At 35.4% G+C, this 20218-nt stretch overlaps 1 protein-coding gene and 1 non-coding gene across 2 annotated transcripts in view; one reads left to right on the top strand and one right to left on the bottom strand.

The window, feature by feature from the left end:
- Window positions 1-792: 792 nt before the first annotated feature.
- The window catches only part of LOC100543086 (UDP-glucose:glycoprotein glucosyltransferase 2), a 37765-nt gene continuing 18339 nt past the window's right edge, over window positions 793-20218 (bottom strand). The window contains exons 9-20 of the mRNA XM_019612047.2: window positions 17652-17743; window positions 16057-16207; window positions 14869-14988; window positions 11982-12067; window positions 10230-10365; window positions 8276-8407; window positions 7115-7279; window positions 6569-6692; window positions 6391-6489; window positions 3672-3766; window positions 2572-2778; window positions 793-1017 (exon numbers count right to left, since the gene is read on the bottom strand). Coding sequence (XP_019467592.1) covers window positions 793-1017; window positions 2572-2778; window positions 3672-3766; window positions 6391-6489; window positions 6569-6692; window positions 7115-7279; window positions 8276-8407; window positions 10230-10365; window positions 11982-12067; window positions 14869-14988; window positions 16057-16207; window positions 17652-17743 — 1632 coding nt within the window. The remainder of the gene's footprint in view (window positions 1018-2571; window positions 2779-3671; window positions 3767-6390; window positions 6490-6568; window positions 6693-7114; window positions 7280-8275; window positions 8408-10229; window positions 10366-11981; window positions 12068-14868; window positions 14989-16056; window positions 16208-17651; window positions 17744-20218) is intronic.
- On the top strand, window positions 5235-5307 carry TRNAF-GAA. Its single transcript has one exon. It is a non-coding gene; the product is annotated as a tRNA-Phe (tRNA).

Below are 20218 nucleotides of genomic sequence, written 5' to 3'. Positions count from 1 at the left end.
GATGTTACTAAGCACAGAATATCCCAATACTGTTTTGATTTTTTTTTTTTAAGCAAAAATATATTAAGTGAATGCAAAACATTCAATATGCAACTCCCTACAGCCCTATATACTTTCTTGAGTGATATTTCAAGTAATATCTCAAAAGTCATTTACGATGTATAAGAGTAGGTAAGTACACAAACTAAAAAGTTTCCAGTAATGAGATACCAGCATATCATTTTTTTTTCCTAGTGGTGGAGTAATAAAATAGAAAAGGCTTAAAGAACAATTTGTACAGAAGTATATTTGTACTGCAGGGTATTGACTGCCACTAGCAAATACTATTGAATCCAACACTGTATTTTCAATCACAATCAATTTACAGCCAAACCACAGTAAGGGCTATTGATTTCAGAATAGACATACTAAAAATTTAAAGACCAAAAGTATTGTGTTTGAATATTAAGACTATAGAAAAATGTAATGCTTACGAACATTTTTTTTTCTTTTCTAAAACAGAAGAGTTTGAAAATATTACTCTAGTCAAAGTAACTTTATTTTGATCATAATTGTGTGAAATACAAGTAATATAAGGATCAATATTTACTTCTAAGCATGATTAATAATACATCAAGCATCTATTCAGAAAACTGTCATTTATTTAATCAGATTTTCTCTAAAAGAGGTGTGGGCATAAGTACACAGTACGGTCAATGGGATGGAACTAATAAACAATTTAGGAAGAAAGCAAATAAGAAATAAGACAAATACTCATGATGATCTCTAACAACAGGTTACAAAAGTGGGAAATTAATAGCTTGTATTTTCTTTGGTTGGAAACTGAAATTCCAGGAAATAAAAAGTAACCACAAAAAAACTGAGAGATGACAATTCCTTTCTTACCCTGCCATTGCTCACAACAGCCATTTGCCCAGGGAGCAGCTTAAGAACCTCCTGACAGAACATCTGGTGGGTTTTAATTATATCCAATCCTAAAGTGTTGTACTTCTTCTCAAAAGCATCATCATTCATTCCCTAAAGCAAAAGTAAAGTACAAGACTGTGAAATGATTCAGCAAAACTGAATTTTGTAACAGCTGAAGCAAGCAAACAGAACTTCAAGTTATGTGGCAACTAAAAATCAAAATAAAACAACCACCTCAGCTTCAATTTAAGTATATGTTATTGGTGCAGAGCCATGGTCTCCCAACTGGTTGGTGCACAAGTTTTACCCTTGAGCAACCGTTAATAACCATGAGAGGAAAGCTGAGCCCAAAGAAACACTTTTTCTAAGCTCCAGCACACAACTGCATGAAAAGTAACAGTCTCTGTTAACTCTTGAAATGTATTCTCATCTGTAGGTAAAAAGTATAAAAAACACATTATTCTAAAAATTAACACCTATTTTAATGTGTTCATTTGATATAGCTTGAACACAGAATGGAATCATAAAATGGCTTGTGTTGGAAGGGGTCTCAGGGATCATCAACTTCCAACCCCCCTGTCACAGGCAGGGCCATCCACTTCCAGACCTGGAACTAGACCAGGCTGCCCAGGGCCCCATCCAACCTTGTCTTGAGCACCTCCAGGGACGGGGCATCCACAGCTTCTCTGGGCAGCCTGTGCCAGCACCTCATCAATCCCTTTGTGAAGAACTTCCCCCTGACACCACTGTGCTGGGAAGTACTCCCGATAGGACAAGAGCATGTTTAGGGACAGCCAAAAACATCCAATAACACACATAACAAACCAAAGTGGAAAGAAATGCTGGAACTCTGCCATGCTTACAGTGAAAATGCACATTGCCTCTCAAAATTATCTTTCTATATTAAACTGTACTGATATGTACTTTCTTGGTAGAAACATGCAGACTCGTTAATGTAGTTACTCATTAGTTACATACCCTAGATTACCTAACCTTGTATCTTTCAAAATTTTTTTCATAATGAAAGAACAACAGGACCCAGAAGAGCCAATCAATTATTTTTCCAAAATGGCGCCTGAGAGTTCTCCTAGTCTTTCAAATACTTTTTGTTCTAAAATACTAAACTGCACAGCTTCGGAAACAAACTTTAGTTTGCAGCAGTTATTTAGTAACACAGATTTACTCTATATTCAAACTTTGAAGTCAGAAACATTTGTATTTTCAACCAATGAATTTTCATAGAAATGCACCAAGAAGTGTTGACCAACATACACAATGCTCATTTATCTCAGCTGCTTCAGTCTGCACCTATTACATGACTGCAACAACAAGGTAAAAATAGTTAGTTCTGGACCCTTAATTCTTGATAAACATTAAAACATTAACTTTAATGAAGAGCAAGCTTTGAAATAATGATGAAAAATAAACTATTTTAGTCTCAGTAATCCACTATCTGTTCTATATTTTTCAGTACTCTCATATTTTCTTCCTTTACCTTAGAGAAAATGCCTATTCCTCATCACATTAAGGTTGTCAAAAAGCACTGAATCTGCTGGCCCCAAAACTGTGAGGCTTAATGCTGTTCCTCTCAACTGCATGCCCTTACAAGAAAAAATAAAACATTTGAAATGAAAAAGAAAGTAGCCCACTTCAGTTTGCACTCACTGGGAGGAGGATTTTAACAATTTTAGTTCCAGCAGCAAGGGATTTTGCTGTCTCTTCCTTTGTGAGTTTACTTAGGAAACTTTTTAAGCTTCTGTTGCTTTGTGTTAGAAAAGCTGCCAAAATTCCTCTTGCAATGGCTGTGTTATCTTCCTTTATTTTTGATGAAGGATTGTTCAAAACCCCAATTCGTATATGACTGCTTGTTTTCTGCAATGAAAAACACAGAATAATGCAGTTTTACAGTTCCATCTGCTGTTACTAAATGCATGCATATTTATTATAATGCCCTTAGTTTGAAATGTCCTTTACTGTTTAAATTTTTGGAGCAATTTGTCTTTAGAAAATACATGAGAGCGCCTAATTCAGAACTTCAACTACCAGCAAAAATGCTACTAATAAGGATTTACCTATTCTATGACACATTTTTAAGATTTTTTTTTTGATAAAACAATTACCTTCAAGCATTCTGCAGAGTACAAATGAACAAATGTTCATTTACAGGCTTCAGGATTGGTTTTGTAGATGTGCTTTTTAATTTTTTTCAAAAAATATCAAACAGAGCACAGAATGGATACAAGGTAATTTATCCACTTATCAACTTGCCCTTAATCAGTAGGAAACTCTTGCACTTGCTAAAATAATTGATGGGATTTAAATCTTAGTATGAGAGACTGATGACTCTAGGATAGGACCAAATAGTGTCACTGACTGAAGAAAAGGTAAATACACTCCATTGTAATAAATAATACAAAACTGAAGGGTGAATAAGTGGTAGTCAACGTAATTAAACTGCAAAATTTAAACATCAGCTCTTGATAAAAGGGTTCTTCAAACAGAGAAGGGTGCTCTCTTTCACTTGCAGGAGGACAAGCTGGGCACCATGCTACGCTATGAGATGCACAGCAAGCCAGTGAAAGCAAGTCATCCTTCTTCTTAACTTGCTGCTGCTGCAGCTGGCCTTGCCCCCCCACAATGCAGTACATACGCTGAGATGCTGAAGAAGTCTCTTCCAGCCAAGATATTGCTAGTTTTTTCAAATTAAGTTAAAATACACTAGTTGTTTTCAAAATAATATTATGATAGATGAGCCAGAAACTCACCAGGTGTTTCAAGGCACTAGAAAGCAGTTGTCTTCCAGATGGATTATCAAAATCAGCAATAATCCAAACAGTCACAGCATATAACACATCTTCATCTGAAAATCAAAGATAATCCTGCTTTACATTCTGGAGAATCTTCTCATGAATAATAAACAATGAATTAATCTGTTCAAGATTTTGAAGTCTGAATGTATTTGACTGCTAACTTCAACTTTAAGACTTCCCTTCCAGTTGGCATATTTTGTGATTCTGTGAATATGAAATAGTCATTAAGAGTTGATCTGTTCTTATACACTGAAACACTATGGCCCTAAATAGTAAGCTAGCTTCCTATCAGAGGTTTGACATAAACCTGTGGAGGAGATTGATCATACAGTCAGACGTGAAAATAATTAAGTAGTTATAAGACAGTTGTAAGAAAGCAGAAGTTTGGTTATTCAGATTCCCCAACAGCAAAGGGAGAGTCCTTCAACAAGAGCCCTTCAAAAGCAGGGTAAAACTACTACATCTGAGTACAGATGGGAATATATCAAATACAGCCCAAAGATATTGAACTATAACATAGGCGTATATTCAGAAAATTTTCATTTTTCCTTGTCTACATGCCTGTTCTTTATTCCTCACTGAAGAGCAATGATTCATGAAGAACATTTACAAAATTATCTCTAGAAAAGAGAGTCTACTCAGGTTTACTGTATGTTTCCTAAATGGTACAAGCAGATACGAGAGTGGAATTTTACAAGGTTCTAGTGAGATTCTAGGAAGAAGCTGTGGTTAAGGTTTGTTCAAGTCTAGAAAAACACAATGGCAATAGAGATTGGAAATGTAGCCTCCAGCTTATAGTTTATAAGATTTACAAGAGATCTATTTCTTTGAAATGAACCTACGGATTGAAAGCCAGTCATCATTTATAGCCAATTCATACATCCCTCTGCTTGTAGGTGGAGAATCAAATAGAGTCAAATAAATTTATTCTAAAGAAACGCTAAATATGTTTCTGATAGCGGAGCAAGGAAAAACTATGTAAATATCACATAAGTAATGACTGAAAGAATAGCACTTTGCTAACATAAATATTCTGTCCCATGATGGGATATTGTAAATCAGCAGTAGTTAACTATTACAAGATGTTCACGTAGTGTAAATCAGAGGGAAAGTACTTGCATATACATGCAATACATGATATCAAAATATTTTAACTGTACAAAAACCCATGGGTTTTAGCAAGATAAAATGTACAAGTGACAATCCATCAGAATACATTTTTTTTTTTTTCCTTTGCTACAGAAACACAAATCTTCAAATATCAAAATCTAACTGGAGGCAAAATAAATAGGAAATAACTAAAATCAATCATCATTAAACTGCAGAAATGCGTAATTTGCATATAGATATTACAAAAAAGTCTAGCCTTCATATTATAATACTGTAAATAAGAGTAATCTGAAAACTGAATATGCTCTTTAAAATCTAAAATAACTACCAAGTTGTTACCATTTATGTTTAAAACAATAGGATATAATTTGGCTCCTAGAAGGAGATAGCTGGGACATTAAGGTGTAAGCCGAAATAGCTCAGTTGGGAGAGCGTTAGACTGAAGATCTAAAGGTCCCTGGTTCAATCCCGGGTTTCGGCAGAACATTTTATGGAACAGAACAGACCCTTCCAGAAGCAATATTAAGGCACATGCAAGATAGATTGAGGTGATTCAATCCGACTCAGCTTCACTCAGGGCAGATCATGCCTGACCAGTCTGGTGGTCTTCTATGACAGAGTGAGAATACATCAGTTGCCCAGGGAAGACCAACTGATGTTGTCATCTTCCTGGACTTCTGTAAGTACACCTCTTTCATGCTCCCACAGCATATTCTTATCTCTAGTTGGAGAGACTTGGATTTGAAGGGTTGACTGATCAGTGGATGAGGACTCAGCTGGATGGCTGCAGCCAGAGTCGTGGTCAGTGGCTTCATGTCCAGATATGGAGGCCAGTGATGAGTGGTATCTCCTTCAGGGATCTGTCTTGGTGGCCAGCATCATGAGGGAAGTGACTGTCCTCCCCTGCTCTGCCCTTTTGAGGCCCCATCTCGAGTACTGCATTCAGCTCTGGAGCCCGCAGCAAAAGAAAGGCATGGACCTTTTGTAGTAGGCCCAAAGGAGGGCCTCAAAGATGATCAAAAGGGCCTGAAGCACCTCTCACATAAAGATAGGCTGAGGGAGCTGAGCTTCTGTTCAGTCTGGAGAAGAAAAGGCTACGGGGAGACCTCACTGTGACCTTTCAGAACTTAAAGGGGTTTATAAAGAAGATGGAGTACAAATTTTTGCATGGTCAGACAGTGATAGGATCAGCGATAACAGCTTTAGACTAAAAGAGGTTAGATGTTTGGTGGAAATTTTTTACTGAGAACGTGGTGAGGCACTGGAACATGCTGTCCAGAAGAGATATGGATGGGGGACCTCTGGAAGCTGGATGGGGCACTGAGCAGCCTGGCTTAGTGGGTCGCAACCCCATCTAAGGCAGAGGGATTGGAATTGGATGATCTTTAAGGTCTCTTCTAACCCAAGCCATTCTATAATCTGTACTGGGATATTTTTCTACATACTTGGCATCTTTGAGACACTTATTTACTTGGGATATTTCACTGTCAAATTTCATCAGTTTGTAATACCTATACATGTACCATATCCACACAGTGCATATACTCAAACAAAATTAACATACCCTTTTTTGTTAAATACTTCATGCTGTCTGAAATTACAGCACTTTTATCTTGTGAGTCCAAAAAGGAGAAAGTAGAGAAGTCCTGCACATCAAATGGAACTGCAAAATGTAAAATACAACGTGTTAGACTTAAAAAAGGAAAATAATAATAAACAATTACACTGAGAAAAGTAGTTACCAGATGTAGATCTGAAACGTAGGTATTTCCTTTCTGCTCCAAGAATACTGGGGTTTATATGAGAAACAACATTGTTCTGATCCATAAGAAAATCTACTGCATTTATATGATCATTTAACAAACCCTGTATTAAAAGGGGAAAAAATACAGAAATCAGTACTCTGACAGTTTCAAGACAAACAAAGAACACCATACATTTATATCATCTATCAAAAGAGTTTAAAGCATGTATAAAAGCTATGGACACCTCCAGTCAGTAATGTGTCACACAGATAGCAATTCAAAATATCAGATGCACATTTTCCAAAGAACAACTACAACATGTTCTCAGATTCTGGTTGAAAAATTCCATGTGACTTGAATAAGCTTAGTTATTCTTTACATCTATATAATATCAAAATAATGACAGTAAATTTAAATAACAACATAACTTCAGCTTTCATATTATTAATTTTAAACCAACTCATTGTAAAAAACGCAATCCAGAAGCATGACTCAAACTGCCAAATAATTCTTCTTGCATTCATTCAGAAATTTTAAACATACCATGAACACTGCCCTCTGGAAGAACCCACTGGCATCAATAATTCTCTGAAGAATAACAGCCTCTAACTCTGCAGCATTCATCTCTTCTTTGCTGAAGGGCACACCATTAAACAGAGCTTGAGGTAAAGGACCCAGGCCAGTCTTTTTATAAAAGGTTGCTCCTGCCTGAAATCACAAATATCACAGGATTAAATGTGGCTGACTGTAGCAAAAACAGAACAAAAACAAAAAACAAACAAAAAAACAAAACCAAAAACCACTAGTACCAAGAGACAATAAACTCAAATCTCTTGGTACTGCTTGTTGTCACAGATTTTCATGAGTAACAGGGACAAAATGGGAACTGTTTGGAAACAAATAGGACATGCTGCACTCAATTCTGAAAGAGAATGACAAAACATTTGATTTGACCTCTACATGGATTTTAAAATTTCTGCTCTTATCATCTTGCTGAGAAATATTATTTTATTTTGCTTAGTATTCTTAGCCAATAACTTCTGAGAAAAAGCCTACATTGATCCACCTCAAACTACGGTTGTATCAAAGGCGGCATCCCAAAAACCCTCAAAAGGTTTTCACATTTAGAAGCCAAGCTTATTTGAAAGGCAAGCACTCCCAAACTCAGTGACAAAAATATAAATAAAAATGGAATCAAAGTAATTCCCTTCACCTGTTATGGATGGCCACAAACTCTATGCAGTATCTGTATCCATCTTCCTGTCATCCCACTGTCTCCTGTCAGAATTTCACTGCAGTCTCATAGTCCTACTGTAGAGGCAGCTCAGGCCCTGAGTTGTCCTTCCCAAAGAAAACTAACCTGAGAGCACAACTAAAGGAACCAGCAATTTGCTAAGAAGATGGGCTTCAGCTCCTCACACAGAACACAAAGGTAAACAGATTCCTGAGAGTGGGAGACGTGCTTACCAGGAAAAAAAAAATCCTGCTCCTGAAAGCAGTTGGCAGTAGTAAATTTTAACAGTGAGAGCTGCAATACAGAAACCCTTTCAGCATTTCCACTAAAACTGATTGGTGACTGAAGAAAACTTTAGCTCAAAGCTACCGTATTTACTTGCTTTAATATTTAATAAGCCTTCCAGCTTAGCAAATGTAGTGACTCAACTGTGTACTGCAAAATTTCTTACCATTTAGCTCTCAACATACCTTCCTCCCTTCATCATACTCAGAATGAACACCTAGTATACTCTGAACATCAGCATGGGGGTATTCTCTTCTAAGAATATTTTTCACATGATTCACTGTCAGAACATTTCCATCTTTCACTTCATGGTACATCTGTAAAAATTGTAACAGAAAAAGGTAATTTCTGTAATAATAAAATCCATAAAAGAAAATAAAAATGAAATAAATCTCATGTTTTTATAGTGCTGTAGTAGTTTTTATATTAGTATAGTATTATATTGCTTTAGTTGCTGTACTGCAAACTTTACATTCCTTTAGTACTTACCACTATCACACGCAGACACAATTGTTCACTGTTTTGATAAAGCTACTTTTATATCTTTAGTTTAAATTTGAAGAGGCAAAGAAAATGCACTTATGTGAGCTAAATGTAAAGTGTTATTTCCCTCTACCGATGAGAGAAGCAATCTAAATTCTTAATTTAGTCTACATAACCACCATTGGTTACCTGAATCTATATGGGATGAATTCAAGCCTGAATAGGTAATCAATATTTTTTCCCTACACTGACACTTTTTTCTTACCTTACTATTTTATTTCATAGCATGAGATTTCATTACTTCCATCAAACATACAAAATAAATCTGAATGAGGAAACAATTCTCATTTCTTTTCAAATGAGATCAGTATAATTCGTTTATCTCCACAGCTATGAGTATCTCTGAGGTTTTGTTTTACTGGATCTTATTTTTGTCAGCCTATATTTATCATCTCCTCTTTTTCATATTATGACATTATGTGAAATAGACTAGAAATATGAAATAGAAAAAACATCTTTTTTTTTTAAAAAAAAAGCACTGTGAAGCGATATTTTTAATGTGGTCATGGATAGCAGTCATGACTGTGTTTCAGATTCTAACACTCGCAGGTACTCCTAATTACTTCAATTCTTTTTATCTCTAGCTTTCTGAGTTTGTTTATGACATTAGAATCATAGAATGGCTTGGGTTGGAAGAGACCTCAAGGATCATCATGTTCCAACCCCCTGCCACAGGCAGGGTTACCTGCAGCTGGATCAAGTAGTAGATCAGACTGCCCAGGACCCCATCCAACCTGTCCTTAAACATCCCCGGGGATGGGGCATCCACAATCTCTCTGGGCAGCCTGTGCCAGCACCTCATCCTTCATTTTAAAACCATTCCTCCTTGTCCTATCACTATCTACCTGTGTAAAAAGTTGATTTCCCTCCTGTTTATAAAATCCCTTTAACATTAGTTTTTAGGTACTGAACAAAAGAAAACAAAGTGTAGAAAAGAAATATAATTATTAATAGGATATTCTGTTTTCACTCATGCTTGAAGACTCTTCATATTGACTGTTCACTTTATTTCCCTACAGTCACCTCCTTTGTCTCTGAAATCTTACTCTCTACATGAATCTACATCTTCTCACATGGAAAACTACATTTGTTTCTTAAACTGCAACTCTGCAATATTTCCATGGTTTTGACACTCAAAAGCAGACTAAACATGGACCAAGGACAACTCATCTTACTCTGCTGCACTTTCTACACTATGGAATAACAAAGGTTTTCCAAAGCATATAAAACTGCCAGAGCAAGTTTACAATGCATCTTCAAGACATGCAAGAATACAAGAATCATTTTTCCACATTTCCATTATGATTTTCCAAATCATTTTTTTGTTTCTCCACATACATAAGATATGCGTCTACTTCTTTATGTCCTCAAAAGAAGCCTATATATAGCTAAAACACGAATGTTGGTTTCCAGAGAAGAAAAATATTTTTTTCAAATAATTATGGGATAAATTAATACTATACACTTTTTAATAATTTGCTTTCATGTGAAGTAAATGCAAATCTACCATGAAAACACAAGGCAGCAAAATCCTAACTATGTAGACAAGTAACCAATTTAAAAAAAAAAAATAGATTTCTTGTAAAATGAACTAACATGAATTATGCAGTTAGTGGCTTGAAAGTTGTCAGATTCCTCTGTAACATAATTAAAAGTTCTCCAAAGAGCTATTCCAGCATCTTCATTTCCATCAATTTCTTCTTCTGTATTTAAAATGAAAACAAATCCAATTCTATAAAGAAACAAAAGGATCACAGATTTTAAGAAAACATAGATTTTATACACATTCTAGTACATGAATTCGAGGGAGAAACAGAAAAGTTTATGCACTGAAGGTTGCTAAACAGTCAGAAACTGTATCTAGGTTTGAAATTCTTTGGCCTCCAAATGTATGAAGACTGAAAATATTCAGGCAAAATACCCAGTTCTTTCTCAGGCAGCTCCTTTCGGCTTGCTGCAGACAAACTAATCTAAACTCTTCTTCGGTCTGACCCCGTTTGGCTGCTCATATGTTGTTTTGTTCCAGGAAAGGCAAATTAGGTTCTGTGATACGGTCTCCTCAAGGACTGAAGCAAATAGTGACAGAAATGCACAGTTAATATCTGCTCTCTGTTACTTTTTTTTTGGTCACTAAACAATGACAAAGAAATGAAGAAAAAAAAATCAGAACTAGTAAAAGTTTAAAGGCAACTCAAAATTTTAGATCTTATAATTTATTGGGGAAACAAAAGTGTCATGGTTTCATGATTTTTCGTTATCAGTATTCCACATCATAACATCATGTAATGCACTGGGGGTTTGACTGCTGATGCTCAAGTTCCAGGTTCCTGTCCAGAGGAGAAGAGCAGCTACATTTCCCCAGGGGACTTTGCGGTCAGCGAGGAGATATAACTCCCGGCAAGGTCACCTGATGTTCTCTTCTTTGCCTGCGCTTCTTCGCTTGCGCTTCTCTGCCTGCGCTTCTCATCTCAGTGTTGTGGTAAGGCCGATCCACCATCAATTTCACACACTCTCTCTCTCTCTCTCCTTATAAAATTCTGCTGATACCGTATTTAGTAAATTAGTTTGTTTCACCTCAGATTGTTGCCACTGTTTTCAATTATTTTGGGGTCCCCTATTTTCTTTTTCCGGGGGCGCGGATCCGCGGATCCCTCTGCCCCTCTAGTCACAGAACCGGGCCGAACCAGCCCGTAAACCATTGACAAAAAGCTATTTCATTGGAAGATTTTAAATACTTAAGATGGATTTCTTGCTGAACTCTGGACCTCGTTTGGACACCCTCTCACAACCTGAGAAAACAGATGCTTCAAAGAACAATTCATTTTCTCATAAAGTAGGCAAAGGAACAGCTAGAGAGCATCTCCTCCTCTCGGGTGATTCCTTGTTCAGACTTGGATGACCAATTTCTTCTGAGGTCAATCTCAGTTTGGTCTTTAGATATTTTTAAAACAACAAAATTACTTACAGTAAACACAATTCAAAGAAACAAACAAAAAATCTCAAATTGTGTTTTTACCAATTATCTGCCTTCTTACAGGATATTCATTTTGCTTAGCATGTGATTTCACATGGGCATCCAGCAGAAGTACTTGAGAATGTAACTTTTTATCAGGTGTTTGCAGTACATCTTTCACACAGTCAGGTATTTAATCTCTTTCAGCTTATTAGCTTCAGAATTTTTAATACTTCACAGGCTTAACGAGAGTAGCATAAAAATAATGGCTTATTAGAATGTTGTGGCATTGGACTTCATTGGAATTCACACCTTTGCCTAGCAGAATAGAAGATGAAGAAAGGAAAGCAGCTTTCTTGTAAGACTTTCCTTCAATACTTTCAAGTTTTCCTTACCGAAGTGGTACATTATGATGATAGAATAATTCCACCAGTTTCATATAATCATCTGTATCTTCTTGGACAGGATCAACAAAAAGTACCTAGTAAGAGAAAAGATATTATAGACCAATATTTTTTCTTCATGTTAACTTCAGAGCTATGCATTCCAATTATTTTCAATTTCCTATAACACTAATTGTAAGAAAACATTAATAGTAAGAAAGAAGAAAAGCTCAGAATTAATGAATTTGGAGGAAATACTGAGTCTATTTTATTTTTTTAATTATACTTAATTAGAAGGATGTAATGCTAATTTTTCCATTACTACTTGCATCTAACTCTCTTCTGTCATGAAAACCAAACTAAAACAAGTAAACAGCATATATTGACATAAGACTTTAATTAAAAAAAGGAGAACTGGAAGAAATTCTTTTCTCCTGTCTCACATAGGCTTGTATTCACTGTTTCACTTGTTGAAGCTTGAGGTATAAAATACTCTTTTAAGCACACATCGAATCGAAAACTGATGTTTGTCTGCAGAGACAGATTATACTTATGCAGATTTAATCATCACATTGCTACACTGAATACATATGCAATATATATTATACACAATTTGTGCTTCTTAATAAACATGCATTTTTAAAATCATATTGTTTGTATTCTGGTTTTCTTTTAATACACTGAGCTTCACACAAATTCCCTTTGTAATTATTTTAATTTAAATCTGCAACAGCTGCTTCCTTAACTTAGTAAGTCATACATAATTATACATACAGAGGGAAAAATAGGCTACAGACCTTTGTCTTTGAACCTAATCTTTTTGTAACACAGACAATTAAGCACCATCTTTACTCAGTAGTGTTCTATGAAGAAAATAAATTGATAATTGGGAATTATCTATATGTAGCAAGGAAAAGCTCCTGACAAAACAGTGCCCAAGTCAGACATCGTAGAGTATAAGAGGAAGAAAACAATTTTATGGGGAGGAAAAAAAACAAATACTGATATTTGGTTCAGTCAGTGAGTAGAAACTATTCTTTGCAGTGCACTCAGCAAATGTCCTTTGGAAAAAAAATGTGTTGTCATGAAAGCCCAAGAATTGCAATAAAGCAGAAGGAAGCTGCAGAGCTACCCTTACCCCCCAAAATAATATTAATTTTGTGTTATTTTAAAGAAAATAATATTAAATATTTTTTGTTAGGTAAGCACTAATTGTACACTAGCATTAATAAAAAAAAAAGACATTGATGCTTTATTCATCATGTGGAAGTACCTCATTATTTTTTCTCTTTTAACTAAAAAAAAATAAAAAAAGTTTGCATTTCTTTGTCAAACTGCAAAAGTACTGCATTTTGAATATGATTTATATAATTTTCTTGGCAGAGAGGTTGAAGAGTGTTAATTATTTTATCCAACAAATCAGAAGAAATTCACAACTATTTTTTTCCTTACAGGGCTTGAATAACTCTCTTCCTACATCCTTCAGTGCTAATCCCATGTATTCTTTCAATTTCCTGAACTATATATCCAGGCAGACCTTTTATTATTTTGCATTTCCAAGTGTGACTCTTCAACGATATATAAAGGCAACCTAATTGCTTGAGAGGGAAACCTAAACCAGAGGTGAATCTCCAGAAAACTGGTAACGCTTTCTAAAACATCTTTAAAATGAAACTTTCCTCTAGAAGTTGGTGGCCTGCTGGTACATAATTTCAATCTTCACCTTTTGTCTCTGAATCTTCATAGTGTTGTTTACTTACTAGTCACTACTGGTGACTCTATGAAGGATGGTCTCTTCTCACTGGTGACAGGATGAGGGGAAATGGCCTTAAGTTTCCCCAGGATAAGTTCAGGTTGGATATCAGGAAACACTTCTTTACTAAAAGGGTTGTTAAGCACTAGAATAGGCTCCCCAGGGAGTGGTTGAGTCACCATCCCTGGATGTGTTTAAAAACCATTTGGATGTGGTGCTCAGGGACATGATTTAGCAGAGGGTTGTTAGAGTTAGGGTACTATGGATAGGTTGTGGTTGGACTCGATGATCCTTAAGGTCTTTTCCAACCTGAGCGATTCTATGATTCTATCATTTCAGTAAACTAAGAGGTTAATTTATAATGAGGTCAGTTGCATAGCACAAACACAGATTGCAACACATAGCATAAAACAGTTTGCTCTGAACTAAAAAATAAATAGGGAATTAAAATACTGCTTTTTATGGCAGCATCTACAATAAGGAATTTCTCAATTAACTAATCTCATTTGGATATTCACAAGTTAACTGTCATGGGAAATCAGACAGATTTAATACTAATTTCTTGTTGCTCTGAGCACCCTGATCTAGCTGTAGGTGTCCCTGTTCTTCGCAGGGAAGCTGGACTGGATGACCTTTAAGGGTCCTTCAACTCAACAATTCTTTTCTTCTTTGACAAGTAATACACAGCTCTTACAGTAAGCTTACCTTAAGTAAGATTTTTGAACTCTAGTTTTAGGGTCTTATGACCCTTTACTCTTACCTACTTTGAAGAATTTAATTTGAAGATGCAGTACTGTATATTTCTTCTGTCTTTGATCATTAATATCCGTTCTCTATTATCCATGACCAAATATACACAAAATGTACCAACATACACATACTTACATCATGACTACAAAAGAAGTCTAGGTTACCAAGAAACTCTTTTTGCAGAATGCAGTATTTAACATTAATTATAATTCTGAGATGATTTCATATAAATCACCAAAAATCTGCTAGATAAAAGAAATAACACTTCTAGAAATCATGTTAATAATCACGTAAGACAGACAACACAGCAGGCTCACAAAGTATATTAATTTTTCAATAAAATGTCTGAGTATATAGCAATACATATATTGTGCAAAAAATCATCTTCAAACTTACCAGATTATATAAATTGCGTCTAATCTGTGGTATAACTCCAGGAAATGTAGGTTTTAGCAGTTCCTGATAGCTTGCAGGCCATGTAATGTAGCTGCGGTCTTTTTCTATGTTATTAATCCACTAAAACAAAAAAGCCAACCATTTAAAAAACACACATTACCTAATGGATAAAATATGGATGTATAAATAAAGCTGTACTGAAATGCACAGAAAATCCGGAAAAAGTAAAATCACTTACCCTCTTTTCTTAATTAGCAACAAAAAATAGCTTGTAAAATTAATAGATCCTTTATTTTCAATAACACTTCATTTTTTTTTTTATTCGCAGTATGTTATAAAACTAACTGTGAAAGGAAGAGGAAAAAAGATTCCTCATGTTCTGTATCAAAATGCAAATAAAAACATTATTTCAAGTGTGAAAAGTAGTTTTGCAACACAAAGGTCATAACAGCTAATCAGGCAGGTATGTGTGTAACAGAACATAAACATACTGAAAAACATACAATGTTTATCTATCACCTGCTGTAGCACTTGGTATATATCAGAATAACTAAGTAATTAATATATTATCAATTACAGTCTATATTTATATGTCTCTAAAAATAAAGTTCCCCCTTTTCCTTTCACTTTCACATTGTTATTAATTACTGTGTACTGCTCTTATACTGTTTTATGTGCAAACTATCTAAATCTGGCAAACGAAAGAGAGATACAGGCTTCTTTCAGGTGAAGAAAATGAGTATTTTAATGCCTTTCAATTTGCACATAATCTTTGTTTTGAAAACTAAGACCAAAGATAAACTTTGAGAAGTTGGACATTGGACAACTGTGAGTACCTGTATGTTCTTCACAATTCACTTATCATATTTGTAAGGTACACTTTGCAGCTTTCCAGAATACAAAGATGTTACATAGCAAGATCAGTTGCTTCAAAGTCAAATTCTACTATGATTTGCAACTACTATTCGATCCAGTCTTTTCTTCTAAACATCCTCTTCTAAACATCTTCCAATTTTATTAAGGCATACACAAGAGAAAGTTAATCCTAAAATACATTGAAGAGATTCCACCCCCAAAAATATGTTTTTATGCGCAGTATTTCAAAACAAAACCCCAAAACCCAGGACTTTTCTTAGACAAGGTTAATAAATATATAGTATTTAAATAAACAATTCTTTAAATACTCACTATTACTGAAGAGTGACGAATGTCCAGTGCATAGCTGCTATCTGCTGGATGAATATGCAATCTCATAAATTTACTCAGGATTTCCTCTTGGATTCCAAGTTCATGAAGGCCATGCATTACTTTCCCTTCCACTTTAAGAGTCTCTAAGATACTATTTCAGGAAAACAAAATGCATAATGACTATATAGAAATCTTTTCAAAGCATAAAAAGGAAAATATTTTACAGACTCTTAAGCCCAAGGCTTACTTTTAGCATTAAAAATAATTCTTACGTTCTCCTACTGTCACTGTCAAAAACAAAGTTTATTCCTAACACTGCACATATGTATCTTCAACATATTTCAAAACAGAATTATAACAGATTATACTACTCTTGTTTATTCACATTTATTTAGCACAAAGGAATTTCCTCCATCTTTAAGAAGATGTGGCAGGACAGCAAACTGGAAGGCTGCTTGCTGCACTGTCCTGGCTGAGGCAGAAACCCAAGAGTAGACACTCTAAGCAGCAGCTTTGCAGACATGGAGATAGGCAGCAATCAGTGGAGACACAGACAAGCCCTACGTCCACATCATGGCAGGGCTATGAAAATGGTGGGGTGGAAACACATAGCTAAGGTGATGTGAAGAAAGCCCCAAAAGGACTCTGTAATATTTGCTGCAATTTGAAAATTCAATATAGTAACAGGAAACAAGCCTGAAATACTTGCTTGTTAGAACACAGATTTTACATGTCTTCATTTCCGCTTCATTCTGAGTTTTCTCTATTCTGAGAAGTTTCTTCTAAATTATATTGAAATTGGACTTAGAATTATCATTTTAATATGTCTACTATTATTTGCATCATTATTAAAAAAAGAAGATGAAACCATCTCTACCTCAACAGTCTGGCTGAGAAAAAAAGGTAAGTTAAAAAAAACAACAAAAACAAATATAAATGCTAGAATCAATAAAGTTTATGGATCTCTATGATGGAGAATGCACTGTGGGTGGGAAAATAAAAAATAAGAATTGCAGGTTGCCAGATCACAGGAATAAGGAATAAAACCAAACCTGTTGACAACATAAAGAATGGAAAACGTCCACAAATTTTGAGAGGCAAATCATAGGAAATATAATTATACTGTAATTACACAAACTGCAAAAAAGATTTTTTTAAGCCAAAAACTATCAGATCATAACAACAGAATTCACTGGAAAAAAATTACCAGACAGACTCACTGACGTGCCTGAAATAATCCAGCTGAATGTAATACTTATTTTTTTTTTCCCCTGAATCTTATAAAATGAAGATGAGAAGCACTTTATTTTTCAGAAGTGTTCTTCTCATCTTTGTATGCATACATGTTGAATTCCTTCCATTTCCAGATTAATTTTAAGTGGGAAGACATGAAATTATATGTAAGTTACAGAACACACATTCCTAAAAAAATACTGTTTTCAATTTCTTCCACAATGTTGATATTCAAAGCAAAACTCTCTTCTGGAATACTTCCTGGCTCCCAGAGAGCAACACATTAGCTTGTTTATCACCATGAGCACAACTCCAGTATTCTTTGTAATTCTGTAATCTTCAAGACAAACATATTCTCTTACCTAAATGGATCATGAAAATCCAGGTCTATATGAAGGCCATTTAGAAATAAACGTGCTTCACCAGGTTGGATTCCAAGTGTTTCATGAAGGTGCTTCAAAATGAAAAGTACTGCTAATTATTTAGGTATATGTAAACACTTCCACACAGACACAGACATATGTACAAAACTATAAGTAATCCTACAAAACAACACATCAAATCCCTTCAGCATGGTAACTTCTTTTATCTGAATGTTATTAGTAAAAATACTGACAGCATGCCTCTACACTTCCAGTCCTTCAGGAAATACAAGCGAACAACCTACATCTCTCCTACTTATACACATTCTCAGTGTCTACTCACCAAAAGTGAAAATACACAGAAATATAAAAATACGACTCAAATTTTTTTTGAAAAATTACCCCAAGCATACTCTTCCTAAAATCCATTAACTTCCAAATGGAGACCCTATATGTGGCTTTCAGTCCTCTACTAGAAACTAGCTTTCTCAAAATCTTCCAGTATTCAAAAAATGTGCAGTAGCAACTCGAGGGAAGATAGTAAAGATAGACTAGAAGTATACAATTTCATTTATCAAAGGTACCTTGAAAAAAAATACAGATAAGAAATGGAAGCATATCCTTGCTTTCCAAAGAAGAAAAAACTCCACAATAGTTAAATAAACAAATGAAGAAGGAAGTTTTTAGTATGGACTGCCTTATAATTTTTTTATAAGCAGTGAGGCACCATGCTGTTAAAACTAACAACAGTGGCCGTGGCAAGATAACAGGAGCAACAACAGCAGTTTATTTAAACTCACATCATGAGGAGCTGTCAGATTTCCACATCTGTCTTACTTCCCAACAGAGAACTAGTAAGTGGGAAAAAAAGAAACTTTTTTTCCCCCCCATCTAGCTTTCACTTATTGCATAAAATAACAAAAAATACACTTTCAAGAAAAGCACACTTAGACCAAGCAGCTTGTGCTGTGTATATTATTCCACTTATAAGATTGTATCTGTAGTTAGCAAATCTAATTCTGACCATGGTTTTAATACCAGAGTTGTGCCACAAAGTCCTTTAACTACAGAAAAATTCCCTGTTAATGCCACTTGATTCAAGGAACAGACAGCAAACATAAGGAGGATTCCAGTCAGGGTGAGATGTCTGGAGCACAAGCCTTATGAGGAGCTGCTGAGGGAACTGGAATTACTGGGATTGTTTAGTCTGGAAAAGAGGAAGCTCTCTACAGCTGAAGGGAGGTTGTGATGAGGTGGGGATTGGCCTCTTCAGCAGGGTAACAGTGATAGGACCAGAGAGAATGGCCTCAAACTGGACCAAGGGAGGTTCAGGTTGGACATTTGGAAACAATATTTCTTTGAAAAAGTGGTTAGGCATTGGAATGGGCTTCCCAGGGAGAAGGTTGATGTGTTCAAGAGATGTTTAGATGTTGTACTAAGAAATATGTTTTAGTGCGGAAATGTTGGTGGTAGGTGGACAGTTGGACTAAATGATTGTGGAGGTCTTTCCTACCTCGGTGATTCTGTGATTAATAAGATATCAATAAAACCACAACTGGCTGATTTAGGTCATACAAACATTAACTTAGCAAAATGAATGCAAGAACAAAGAAGTATCAGTCACAAAGTGCTGAAGTGGGACTCTGAAGGGTTTTCAAATCCTTCATTATCACTGCAGGAGAACTGAACTGAATCAGAGCTGAGACATATTACATAATTTTGATGCTAGGCATTTGATTGTTCAGTTCATCCATCTGCCTTAACAAACATTGACAGAAGGAGCATTTAGGCATCCAGGACTAGAATTTAATGCCCATAATATCCATATACTATTTTCTTGCTAAACTGTCAGCAAATTATTGCACTGGAAGTTTTGTTTAACTGGATCTTCTTCTTTATATACATACATACATATATTATAAGTTCTTTGTCTATTTTTTAGTTAGGTATCAACTAATTACATCTAAATCATCACATACCTTTCAACTTTTAATACTTCTATTTTTTCCCGTTACATTTACTATTCAACTTTCATTATCTTGAGAGGGAATCATTCAGTTACTCACAGCATGAGATCATATCTCTCCTGCTGCTAGATGGATGTACTACAGTCCAAGAATGCACATGCCAATTTATTGTGCAGTGTTCAGGAAGCTTCCCTACTTTTATTCAACATATTTTAGTTTTTAGCTGTGTAAAGACCTGTAGTCTCAAGTAGGATGTAATATGAAACATAAACTTAAGTGCCTAAGATCCTGTTATAGTTAATGTATTCAATACAGTCTATGGAACCATAAAAGTGATTCACATAATCAACCACAAAGATTTCCAGTGTCATTTGAGACACTGCAAGGTTTCAAGATGAAGCTTTCATTCTGGAAAGTACACGTCACGGAGAAAGGATGTCCCCATATCACGATCACCAGACTTGTGTGGCTATCTCAGATGCTCTGTGGCATCTCAAATGACATCAGAAATCCAAGTGTAGGCAACTCAGTCACGTCCACAAAACAACCACTGAGCGAGCTGAACTTGTTTTTCACGTCCACTAACTATACCTCTACTGT

This window comes from Meleagris gallopavo, chromosome 1 (genome assembly GCF_000146605.3).
Source record: "Meleagris gallopavo isolate NT-WF06-2002-E0010 breed Aviagen turkey brand Nicholas breeding stock chromosome 1, Turkey_5.1, whole genome shotgun sequence".
NCBI classification, from domain to species: Eukaryota; Metazoa; Chordata; class Aves; order Galliformes; family Phasianidae; genus Meleagris; species Meleagris gallopavo.
The sequence above is the reverse complement of the archived record's forward strand: the minus strand, read 5'-3'. Positions and strand labels throughout refer to the sequence as shown.